We start from the raw sequence: 12,762 nt of genomic DNA, 5'->3' as shown, positions 1-12,762 counted from the left end.
AACACTGGCAGCTGGGTACTAGGGAATGGAACTCGTGTGGCGAGAGAGGTTAGACTGGGAAGAGAGGCCAGGGCCTGACAAGCGGTCTCAAAGCTGTTGCTGCTGCTGCTACTAGGGAGCTAGGGACTTTATTCCTTGGGTTGAGAAAGCTGTTTCTAAGCAAGGGGGGTGATTGGATTAGATCCCTGATTTATAAAGATCAAACTGGTTGGGTGTGGAGGATGGACTAGAGACGGGAGAGTCAGGGAGCAGAGAGACCAGGGAAAAGCCATGTCTGAGCAAGAGGGGACCTGGCTGACTCAAACTGGCACCAGATACCCCCTCCCAGTCCCCCAGCACCGTGTCCTCCACGGCTCCGTGCGCTCCTCAGCACAAAGCAAGCGTCTGTAACATCTCAGTCCTGGAGCTGAGTGGACACAGCGGGGTGGGGCAGTGTGGGGTAGAGGTGGGCTGGAGGTGCAACGTGTCCAGGGCTGGGCTTTCCAGGGCCAATATCAAGGCAGTTTGGGGCAGCAGAGCACTGCAGAAGGCTGAAAGGCAGGTAGGGTGCAGGAATGGGCAAGGTCCTCTTAAGGCTTTGTGGTTGTGCTCAAACAAACAAGAGCCCAGTCACCAGCCTCTCTCCAGACCTAACTCATTCCTGACAGCCCATCTGAGTCACTTCCCCAACCAGGCTTCCAGTAAGTGCATGACAGGGTGGACCTTTAGGGAATGTGAAGATTTTTCTTTAAATGCAACAATCAAAGTACCTCCCAAAGCTGCAAGAGATGTGTATTATTCATTTGCTATTTTATTTCTGATTGTTTATTTGAGACGGTGTCTCACTCTGATGCCCAAAATCCTCCTGCCTCAGCCCCACGAGTGCTGAGACTGTAGGCACGTGACACCCCATTTAGCTAGACCACACTTTAATAGGTGGTCCCCAGGGCACGTGCTTGTCTTGGCCCAATTTAGGCCTTTGTTCTGGACTCAGAACTAGCTAGAATCAGCCTTCTACTGAGATGCCTGTAAAATGCAGATAATGGTCATTCTGTGTCATTGGGAGTGGTGGTTGAGGTGAGGCCTGTGAGAGGCCCCATAGGCTTCATTTCCGAGTGAACGCTTAGTGCCAAGACAGTCCTTATGGAAAACGCTGGAGCCCTGGCAGGTGCGTGGGTGACTCAGTCCACCGAAGACTGGTGGCTTTGCTAGTGGCAGCAGACAGAGCAGTAGACTGGGAAAAACTCTTCTCTGCTGCCATCGCGTGTCCACTGGGGAAATAACTGTCTAGCGGAGGTTAAGCATCTTCCCCCAAAGGCTCCTGAACCAAGGACCAGCGGACATGCAGGGCCTGCCCATGTCCTGCATGCTGTCACCTGTACCTGTATGCTGGCAGATGCTTGCTGGCAGGTGGACTCAGTGAGGTGAGACTTTCACGGAGCCTGGCACATCCTAAATGTACCTTCTGGCTCTGACTTTTGCCTGCTGTATGCCACCCCTGTCCTCTTGTTCCCCTAGGGAAGTTTCTGAGTCAACAGGGTGCTTTAGCCTCTGAGTTACAATCAGGGGTGAAAACTAAAAATTTATTTTGCAGGTAAAGGGGAAACCAGAAGAGACAAAGGAAGCCAAGAAGTGGAGCAGAGGGCTGGAGAGATGGCTCAGAGGTAAAGAGCACTGGCTGTTCTTCCAGAGGTCCTGATTCAATTCCCAGCAACCACATGGTGGCTCACAGCCATCTGCCCTCTTCTGGCCAGCAATCATACAGACAGACAGAACACTGTATACATAATAAATAAATAAATCTTAAAAAAAAAAGAAGTGGAGTAGAGGCCCAGTCATTGAACGAACAGAGAAGCCTGCAGCCCCTTGGGAACACAGAGGCAGGCTGTTGGGGGATCCCAGGCCTGGCCTCAGGCTGGGGTGGACAGGGTTCCAGAGACTCAGCTCCAAGTACAACACCTGCAAGAGTCACTAAACACCAGGTCTGGGGGACAGCTCTGCTTGAACAGCTGTCCCCATGCACAGCTATAGTAAGTGGGTTGTCTCCAGAGTTGGGGTAGAACCCATCAGCTCTGCCCTGGCAGAAGGTATCTAGCCCTGGGCTGGGTCCCTGCTCTGGTTCAGGAGGCTGGTGTGGCCCAGGAGCTTCCTGTTCAGGGCTTCTTGGAGGCATGTGTGGAAGACCAAGAAAGACAATGAAGATACCACCAATACCAGCCCAACAGATTCCACACACAAACACAGGGTAGCAGCCACAGGTGGCAGAAGCCCTGCTCCCCATACACCACATCCAGACCACAGCCATGACTGCTGGGCACTGCCTGGAAGACCACCTGAGCTACAAAGTAGTAGGGAGCCGGTGACTACATACCAGCTGTGACACCTAGCCATAAACTGGTGACGGGGGTCCCGCACAACAGGGTGAGGGGTGGCTTTCTTCTTGGTGAGAGCAAACAGCTGTCCTCAGGCTGAGATCTTGGAGGGAGTCCCTGTTTCTACACCCTGGCAGGTATTGCCAACATGAAACAGGAAGGGGGTGCAGAAGCACAGTTTCAACAGTTTCCTTAGCTCCTGGGGTGCGTGCAGTTTGAGAAATCACAATATTGGGGCACAGCTGTTTCCTCAGAAAGACATATGAGAGGGGAGGGTGTGTAACCCTCTCCCTGAGTTAACCTCTCTTCCCCCGACTCACTCAGCTCCTGCTGCAGGGTCCGGATGAGAGGGTACTGGCCCTGTTTGCAGAAGGAACCAGTGAAATCATCCAAGTCCAAGGCCCAGACCATGGCCCCTCCCAGCCCCTTCTGTTTCAGATAGCTGACCTGGGGAGGATGAGCATATGTGGGCCTTTAAAGTATTTCCTACTGGTTGTTATAGGTTCAGTCACCACAGGGAATCAGCTCTCAGTTTCCAGAAATTTCTGAAGCTAGCTTTGTCTTCATATCTTCATTTCTTTGCCACCCTCAGGATTCCTGAGGGAATCTACTGTGGCTGTGTGTTTCCTCAGAGATATTCAGAGCACCACGAGGTTTGTCCGTGGAGTGTCTGGGAGCTGACGGAGGGTGGTCTAGACCCCTTACCGGCCTCACTCTCCTTCATGGGTCCCACCCTGTTCTCAGGGTCCATTTCTTCCTTCTCCACCCTGTCTGCCTATAGTTTCCTCCCTGTATGAGTACATTCTGGGCTTTAGGACTTGCCTCAAGCACGCTTCCTCCCACACCTTCCCCCCATCTCCTTGAACAGCTTCTACTCTTTCTAATTCCCACAGGACACTTTATCAGCTTTTCTGAAAACTCCAAATCTGGCCAACAGACTGGATAAAATCCCATGTCCCACCACACGTATATCTGCCTCCCATGTGCCTACAGAATTTAGCATTTTGGTAAAATACAAATCTTATCAAGAGGATTACTCATGCAGAGAAATCTCTCTCTCTCTCTCTCAAACTCTCTCTCTCTCTCTCTCTCTCTCTCTCACACACACACACACACACACTATGAATGAGTGTGCATGCATGTTTCTCTGTACTAGGGATTGAACCCTGTACACGCCAGGCAAACACCCTAACGCTGATCCACATCCCCACCTTTATGGTGCCTCTTCTTCATCAACAGATGATAAGTGTTTAAATGTGGTCACATGAAGAGGGTGAAATGCTGGGGCACTTACAAGAACACCCATCCATGAAGAGAGTCTGGGGCTAGTGTTATTGACAGGCCTTAGATCTGTGGGGGCCACCCCCTCCCAGTAGGGCTGGGCCTCACCTTAGCTCCGAAGCTTTCCCTGTCATCAAATCCCACCCATTGACTGTCTTGGAAGATGTAGGGCACCTTCTGTTCCTTAATTCTGTGTTCTCCCTTCCAGGAGCAGACCTGTAGAACAGAGCTGTGTTAGGGAGGAAGAAGAACACTGATAGGTACTGATAAACAGGCTTGCCTCCATGTTAGGCTTAAAACCCATTTTAAAAGACAAATGGGGCTCATTCCTGTTTATGATTAAACTCTCTTTCTCAAGGATTGGGTTATGCCCCACCTGTAATCTTAACTACAAATGGTTCTGTATTGCCTATTCCAGGAAATGACAATCATGACTTTGTTTCAAAAAGGTTGTTATGATTACCTGTTGTTATGACCACCTTGCTATGGCTACCCTGTTATGACCACCTTGCAATCACATCTTGTTTCAGGAGGTCTTTATGACCAACCTGATATGCTTAAGTTCTGTTCTTGTAACCCCACCTATTTGCCTGACAAATTCCCAATATGGAAACAGCTATAAAAACCTTATCTTCGCCAGGTCTCTTGAACCCTGCCTTAGGGGGAGGCAGCCTATGTACACAAATAAAAAAAAAACTTTAATTAATTTGGTCATGATTATTTGGGCCAGTGGTCTTTCTTCTTGAATCTTTGGGATTAACACTACCTGTTCCCTCATGCCAAGAGGAGATCGGAGGTTGAAAACTACCCATCTGGGGAAGCCTAGAGAACACGAGAAGTTCTGTGCAGTAGCCTAGAACTGTGGATTTTGCCTTCAGTTACCTGAGCTCCAGGATAGAAACAAGATGACCAGGGTAGAAAGGGGTTCCCTTGGCCAGAATTCTCCATGCTTCTCTCCTTTTCTCAGCAACTGCAGGAGAAGCCCTCTCACCTTCCAGGAGCCCCTGGCCCTCCACCATACTCAGGATAGTAAAGGCCTTCTTACCTCAAAGTAAGCCAGTATCCCTCCGTCCCTAGAATAGGGGCCTGGAGTACCAGGCCCCATGGCTGGGGCCCCAACTCTGTTGTCTGATGAAGAGGCCAGGGTGAAGGAGCCTCCATAGGTGGGCATCCCAAGGATCAGTTTTCTGGCAGGTGTCCCCTTCTGCAGCCAGAGCTGCACAGCAGCATCCAGATAGAAAAGGAGGGCCTGATCAATCTGTCTTTACCTTAGTTCTGATTGCCCGAGAATGGGGTTCTAGCAGATGCTCGTATATGCATTAAGTCCTTGAATTCAAATGGCTATTTGTATTAGTTTTATTCTAAACACTTTACCTGGCATACAATGGACTATCGGTGACTATTTGTCTGGTCGACAGTTGCTGGTTCCAAAGCTCTGAATCTGGCTATTGGACCTTGCAGCTTCTCTCCCAGGATTCAGGAGTCTAAGGTGGGACTGAAAGAAGATGGGCAGGAGTGGGATGCTCATGGAGAGCCTTGGCTCCAGCAGAGGAGGTCCTTCCTCCCCCGTCTCTCTAGAAACTTGACTTGTAGGTATAGACCGGGCTTATGGAAAGTATCCAGACTTCTCAGGAGAAAGAGTCGGGCAGGAAAAGACAACTGTAGCCTAAGACCAGCCTGGCCTTTTCTGAGGCTGGGCAGTTCCTCTCTGAGTGACAGTCTCTCCTTGGCATCACCAACCTTGGACTAGGGATGAGCATGTGAAACACGTGGGAGTCATATTGGCTGGAGAGCCAAGTTCCAAGGAGGCTTCGCCATTGGTCCTGTGTGTCTGATGTCATTAAAGTGACTTTCTCTGTTATCTAAGATGCTGCCGAGAAGTGAGGCTTCACCCCCAAGAGTGCAGGATAGAATAAAGTGGCAAAGACATCTGGTTCCTTGGTGTCTCGCTTGGCTTTCCTGGTTTTCTTTTTCATTAGGGGGTTGGGGTTCAAATGAGGCCACTGAGCAGGTCCTGCCAGACAGAGGACCCCGTCTTGCCCACTGACTCCTTACCACACTGAACCCCAACGCTGCCTCGCTCTCTTCTTGCCTTTTGTAGAGGGGGCCGTTGTGTCCTGTGGTCTTTTCCCAGGAGCCATGGAAGTCATAAGCCATAAGGTTGATGAAATCCAGGCTCCCGCAGGAGGAGTAGGAAGAGGTGGGAACATGGGTGGGAGATGACGACCGGGGCCTCTCTTCCTGCTTCCCTTAGTGTGGTGGGGAGGTTCCCTTCTGGCTCTGTTCATGACATTCTCCACCACCACCTTTAGACCAGTCTCCTTAGCACTGTGGGGCTGCCCATTGTCTTTGGTGGCCTCCCCCTGCTTACTGTCTCTTCAGCACCCTCAAGTGCCTACTGTTCTGTGCTGGTTTGATTTTGCCACTTTGGAAGCAATTTAGTTCAGTGCTTCCCAAGTTTTATGATTATACAAGTCCCTTGAGAATCCCACTAAAATGTAGGCTCTTACTCAGCAGGCTGCATTTCTCACAAACTTTCTAATGCCCCCCCCACACACACATGCGCACGCACGCGCGCGCGCGCACACACACACACACACTCCACGTAGCTGGCCTGGCACTCACTGTGCAGAGCAGGATGGTTTCAGATTCACTGAGACTCTCCTATCTCTACCTCCTGAGTGCTGGAGGTAGAGCACACACACACACACACACACACGCATGCACACCAGCTCTCAGGTGTCATATGGGCTATAGCTCCACACACCACACTGTGGAGCTAACATGTGACCTCCCATATTCTTGGAGATGCTTAAGGGCTTTGCTCTCCCTCCCTGCTCCAAAGGTGTTCTTTCTTTAACTGTGAGCTCCCAAGGAAGAAAGGAACAAACACCCCAACCGCACCCCCCCCCCACACACACCTGCAAAAAAGATCTGGAATAACCGAACAGCAGATACAGAAAATGTACTTCCCAGACACCTGGGAGCATCTGAAGGCCACATCCTTTTGTTGTTGTTGTTTGTTTGTTTGTTTTTCAAGACAAGGTCTTTCTGTGTAGCTCTGGCTATCCTGGAACTGGCTCTGTAGACCAGACTGGCCTCGAACACCCAGAGATCTGCCTGCCTCTGCCTCTCGAGTGCTGGGATTAAAGCTGTGCACCACCACCGCCTGACTGAAAGTCACATTTTGAAGGCAGAGATTGGCTCCATTTCCGAGGAGCTCAAGCACCCTGGACCTCTCCAGCCTTGGAGGTCATGGGGTCTGCGTAGACTGCCTGAGACTCACAGAGCAGTCTTGTCCACCTCATAGCCAGCATCCACATGGTCTTGTCCAGTGGGCACTGCTGCAGTCAGAAGGAGTCGTTCCTTCCCTGAGCTCTGGGCTTCCTCCTGGAAAGCTGTGGCCAAGTCCTGCGGGAAGAATGCGGAGTGAAGGCAGAGGCAGGAGCAGCAGGACCCTCCACCCTGTCACACCCCCACCCTCACCCATGGGTGTTCATACTCTGGAGTCTGAAGCTGCTGGCCCTGGGGACACAGCAGCACTCAAGTACTGTAGGGCCACCCCCACCCCCGTCACTTGGCAGACTAGGTGACTCTAGTCACACCCAGCCATCCTTGCAGCAAGGCTGTGAATCTATCTTTGTCTACTGTGGGGCTCCTGCTTCCTGGGTACTCCCAGTCAAGGTCAAGTCCATCAAAACCTTATGGCTGAGGTGACAAAGGTCTGCCTGTTGCTGGCCGTGGCCACCATATCTGTGAACCTGTGAAGTGATGAAAGGGTGTGGCCTGGCTGGGGCTAGACCAGAGACTACTGTCTTGCTCACAGGCAAGTAGGAATGTACTCAGGATCCCAATCTTGTATTTACACCAGGAGGGCTGTATGCTGGCTGCCAGGGCTACTGGGGTGTTTGATGACAGGTTAGGGCCTGGTTACAGAAAGGAACAATGAAAGTGCTCTCTAACCCCCAAAGTCAGTGTCACCGGGGCTGCCCCAATCCCCTTGCAGTTCCTTGGACTGTATCACTGTCATTCAGAACTACCCCCACCCCCTACTCTCCATGAGACTGGAAGAAAAGGCACAGACTTCTAAGGAGCCATAAGGGGGACAAGCAGAGAGACCAGGAAGAAGCTGGGAAACTGGGGACCCCTTGGTTGGCTCCCTGGCAGGTTAAGTGGAGGGCATGTGCTGGCGCTAACCTTTGGGCTGCCCAGAGATCTTCTGAATTTCTACACTGGCCCCAGGGGACATCTTTCCCTCTCTTCCCTGCTTGGTAGAACCCCCCCAGAAGTCTTGGAATTTTTAAGGATTTTAACTTTTTTCCTTCAAACTGATTCTATTTTTATTAACTTCTAACATAATTAAATTAATGCTGTTAATTCTTAGGTCCATGTCTCTGGGAATACTGAGCTAACAACCTTAACGATGTTAATAAAAAATGTGTTATTTTGGGAAGTTGAGTCATAACATCCATCGAATTCTCAAAAGGTCTCTTAGCACCAAAATATTTTTTAACTATATAAAGTTTTGGGAACAATATAGTCTAGATCTTTAGGATATTTTTAGCTCCATTATTTTCATAAATAAAAAAAAAACCCATTACAGATGTGGACAATAATTTGGCAGGCAAGCTCCATCTCACTGACAAGATATCTTATTCAAGCACTCAGAAAATAGGCTGTGCGCTGTCTGGAGTCCCTGGTCCCCTCTTCAGCCACTTCATGGAGGAGGAAACTGAGGCTGGAGTGGTCAGAGCTCTCTGCTGCTTTAGATTCTGGCCTTCTGATAAGACTGGGTCTCTGCAACCTGAAGCCAAGCCTGCACCACTGCCATCCTAACCTGATAAGGGCCTAGAACCAGAGTGAAAAAAATCCCACGGTCCAGGACCCCACCCCTTGTCATGCTTTGGCCTGCCCGACCTTCCCTGAGGAGGGCTTGTCAGCCAGTGTGCCACATTCCCTTCCAAAGGTTCTGCTACCCTGTCGTCCAAGTCCACTCCCTTCTGGGTACCAAAGTCCCAGCCCTCGACAGCTAACAGAGTTTTCAGCTTGGGTTCCTGAAAAGACAAGAGATGTGCGAGGCTGCATCTCACCAGCGTGTAGGATGGGCAAGAGCTGAGGTGAGAGGAACAGTAGGGACAGGTCTGAGCATGCGCTGACTCCCGTGTACACAGCTGCGTTGAGTGCGTTTGGAGATGTAGCTTGGGACAGCAAAGACATGTGTGTGACAAAGAGGACCCTGTGTCTAACTGGGACAGCATTACACAGGAGCACATTCCCAAGGAACTCCGGAAGTAAGTGACCAGGGTCCCCAGAGGGGCTTTGTAAGGTAGCTCAGGATGGATACATTTTAGAGCATGCCCAAGAGGAGGGAAATTGCTCAGAGTAGAAAACAGTTCTGCAATTCTGATCTTGTTTAGATTTAAACCAGAAGGGGCCTTTACAATTTTCTTATCTACCCCTATCTCTTCTATATAAGCACAGGTAAGCAGAGAGAGAGACTGGGGGTGGGGTGGGACGGGGGTGCAGGTCGATGCAAGGATGGAGAGTTTCTGGATGGAAGAGGGGTAATCTGTCCACCCTTCACCCCTCCTCCCATTCGCCTCACATCTTCTTTAGGCTGTTTCAGCTCCTGGTAGAGAAGTTTGTTGTTCCACTCTACAGAGCTGAGCTGGTGACTGTCCATGCCAGCAAAGGCATAGATGAGATGGGTACACAGGCTGGGGTCTATGTCCCTGGGTAGGAATCGCGCTCCCCTCCACCCTCCACCCCCCCACTCCGTCCCGCCCCCAGTCGGTGTGTAGAAGCAGACCAGTTTTGCAGCAGAGCCTCATGGGTAAAGGGGTGGGGATTAAAGTCAGAGAGGCCCTGGGAACTGGCGGTCTCCGCCCCAGGTGGATAAAGCCCGTGAGTTCTTAGTTACCCAGCTGAGGGTTGAGAGCTGGACAGAAATACAGCTTGCTTTTGTTTGGGCACCTCCCAGTTAGGAAAGCGTTTGTATAGGTTAGTCATGGGCCCACAGGCCACCCGTCACTGGCAGGACCCTCATTACCAAGCTCACTCCACCCAGTGCAAACCGAGGTTCACGAGCCTGGGAGACTTCTCAGCCAGCATGACTCCTGAGAGGTTCAGAGTCCAGGTCCCTCGGGCCAAGGCCTGAATGACAGGCTTCCGTATCTGCTCCAGGGCCTGAAACACTCGGCAGCCCTAGGCGGCCCCATCACAAGGCCCAAAGGGAGTTAACATGACACGTTCTTTTGCCAAAGGAAGAGAGTGGAACCTTCAGAACACAGCTGGGAATACTTCACAATGCCAATTAAGATGCAAATATGTGAACGGCAGAGAGAGGCCATTCCAGTCACGGGCCCTGGCTCATGTTTCTTTAATCTTCCATTAGAGCACTTTGCATTTATTTGTTATTCCTTGTAGAGAGCCTACATTTGTCAATGTTGTTGCGAAGGTTCGGGTAAAGCGCCTATATTATGCGGGAAAGGTAGCTTCTGTCCTGCGTCCTTATAACTTGTGAGAGGCTGCAGGGGAGGCCCTGTGCCCAGTGGGCTAACGCTGATGGTCCCTTGAAAAGCAGCCCTGAGTGAGGACCAGGGCATCAAAAAGCAAGATTTGTGGTCTCCATCCCCATCAGTCAAAACAAACTCTGGGTCCATGTCCTGTTTGGTCTTACTCCATCTGGACTCTGGGGTCTCCTCCTGATCAACTCCGGGACACACAAGGTAATATTTCATGCCAGGGACTTGGTGGAGTGGTGAGCTTGGTGTCGAGGCCCTGGGACTTCCTTTCGTTACAACAGAATCTCTTTACAACCTCCTGACTGTACCCCCTCTGTGTGTCCAGTGTCAGGGAGAAGGTGGAGGAGGGGACAGGGTATAAGGTGACCGTGAGTGAAAACTCAGTTCATGGATACCCAACCCTGAGCATGTGGTCAGCTCTGAAAGAGGAATGCTTGGATAGTCGGTGGTTCTGATGGAAATAAACCAGGAATGGATCTTGTTAGAAGGAGTGAGTGTATAAGGATTGGGGAGCTCCTCATAGCTAAAGGAAGAGGAGACCCAGGCAGGAAAGACACCCCAGAGCACGAAGGAAAGAATCAGGAAGTCACGTGGAGTCATGTGTCACCACTGCCCATCAGATGCTCCAAGTGCATTTTACACAACAGCGTCAATATGGCGCTGAGGTAAAGCAGGCCCTCTTGCATGCCAGCCTACTGCTTATATAATCAGCGTCCTCCTCTTGAAGAGGGGTCATCCGCCCACACAGTGTCTCGTAGGACAGCTTGACGGCTGTGAGTTCACAGCTGAGTGCTGATGCAGGCTGAGTTCTGTTCAGGGTGCTTGCAGACATTAATTCCTGGTCCACAAGTCTTCTCCCTGTGCTGTGCTGATGTGGCCTATGAGCGGCCAGGGCTTCCATTAGCTCTTGGAGAAATCTCCCACCTCACTACCTCCCCATACACGTTACCTCTCTGGGCTCCTGCCTGACCCCTCCTGTGCAACCAAGAGAGGAGATGAGCACACAGTTCTAAACCTAGCATGCCTGGTATCTTCAGAAGAAGAGCCTGAGAGGCCAGCATCCCTGAACCACTGATGCCCAGCAAGCAGGTGGGATGGAAAGGGACCTGAGAGTCTGAGTTGTTGAGATGCCTGGGAGATCTGAGATCTTTTTGTTTGACGTGGGAGCCCCCTTCTGACTCTCTTCAGTTCCACACCCACCGGCACACGCAAGCACAAACGTCCTCACTGACATGAGATACAGTGTGGGTCCACAGGGCTGAACTTGGCTTCCCGTAGCCCTGGGCTCAGAGTCTGTGGGAGAAAAAGAGCTATAGAAACTGCAATACACACTAAAAAGTGTGCAGATGCTCCCAGAGCAGATACAGGAGCAAGGGATCTTGGGAGACACAGAGAGGAGGACACAGCTGGTCCTATGGCCTGGAAGGGGTCAGCTAGTGGGTGAGAAGGCAAAAATCTTCTTGGAAGAAGGAATGGTGGTAGATGCCCTTCAATGGAAGAATGGATGAAGAAAGTGTGGTATACATATTAGAGTATCACTCAGCGGTAAAAAACAATGACATCTTGAATTTTGCATGCAAATGGATGGAATTAGAAAACACTATCCTGAGTGAGATAACCCAGATCCAAAAAGATGAACATGGGATGTACTCACTCATAATTGGTTTCTAGCCATAATAAAGGACATTGAGCCTATAATTTGTGATCCTAGAGAAGCTAAATAAGAAGGTGAACCCAAAGAAAAACATATAGTTATCCTCCTGGATATTGGAAGTAGACAAGATTGCTGGGCAAAAATTGGGAACTTGGGGGTGGGGTGGGATGGGGGTAAGGGAAATGGGGAGAGAAAAGTGAGAAGGGGAGGAGGGGGAGAGCTTGGGGGAATGGGATGGTTGGGATAAAGGAAGGGTGGATATGGGAGCAAGGAAGTACATATCTTAATTAAGGGAGCCATCTTAGGGGTGGCAAGAGACTTGACTATAGAGGGGCTCCCAGGTGTCCAGGGAGATGTCCCCAGCTAGTTCCTTGGGCAGCTGAGGAGAGGGACCCTGAAATGGCCCTATCCTATAGCCATACTGATGAATATCTTGCATATCACCATAGAACCTTCATCTGGTGATGGATGGAGATAGAGACAGAGACCCACATTGGAGCACTGGACTGAGATCCCAAGGTTCAAATGAGGAGCAGAAGGAGGGAGAACATGAGCAAGGAAGTCAGGACCGCGAGGGGGCACCCACCCAATGAGACGGTGGGGCTGATCTATTGGGAGCTCACCAAGGCCAGCTGGACTGGGACTGAAAAAGCATGGGATAAAACTGGACTCTCTGAACATGACGGACAATGAGGGCTGATGAGAAGCCAAGGACAATGGCACTGGGTTTTGATTCTAATGCATGTACTGGCTTTGTGGGAGCCTAGCCTGTTTGGATGCTCACCTTCCTAGACCTGGATGGAGTGGGGAGGACCTTGGACTTCCCACAGGGCAGGGAACCCTGACTGCAATTCGGACTGGAGAGGGAGGGGGAGAGGAGTGGGGGGAGGGGTAGAGGAGTGGGGGGAGGCAGGGAGGAGGCAGAAATTTTTTCAATAAAAAATATATATAT

At 50.8% G+C, this 12,762-nt stretch overlaps 1 protein-coding gene across 1 annotated transcript in view; it reads right to left on the bottom strand.

Moving 5' to 3' along the window:
• Positions 1-1,919: 1,919 nt before the first annotated feature.
• Positions 1,920-12,762, bottom strand: part of Chit1 (chitinase 1) — a 47,446-nt gene continuing 36,603 nt past the window's right edge. Inside the window, 12 exon segments of the mRNA XM_041648679.1 lie at positions 1,920-2,017; positions 2,020-2,163; positions 2,672-2,798; positions 3,741-3,848; positions 4,678-4,881; positions 5,706-5,808; positions 6,307-6,309; positions 6,919-7,043; positions 7,236-7,335; positions 7,337-7,393; positions 8,631-8,686; positions 9,238-9,458. Of these exon segments, the coding sequence (XP_041504613.1) occupies positions 1,920-2,017; positions 2,020-2,163; positions 2,672-2,798; positions 3,741-3,848; positions 4,678-4,881; positions 5,706-5,808; positions 6,307-6,309; positions 6,919-7,043; positions 7,236-7,335; positions 7,337-7,393; positions 8,631-8,686; positions 9,238-9,458 (1,346 nt within the window).

This window comes from Microtus oregoni, unplaced genomic scaffold (genome assembly GCF_018167655.1).
Source record: "Microtus oregoni isolate MIOR12 unplaced genomic scaffold, Mior012 000003F_ref0000135, whole genome shotgun sequence".
NCBI classification, from domain to species: Eukaryota; Metazoa; Chordata; class Mammalia; order Rodentia; family Cricetidae; genus Microtus; species Microtus oregoni.
Note: the sequence above shows the minus strand (reverse complement) of the source record. Positions and strands in the feature narration are given on the sequence as shown.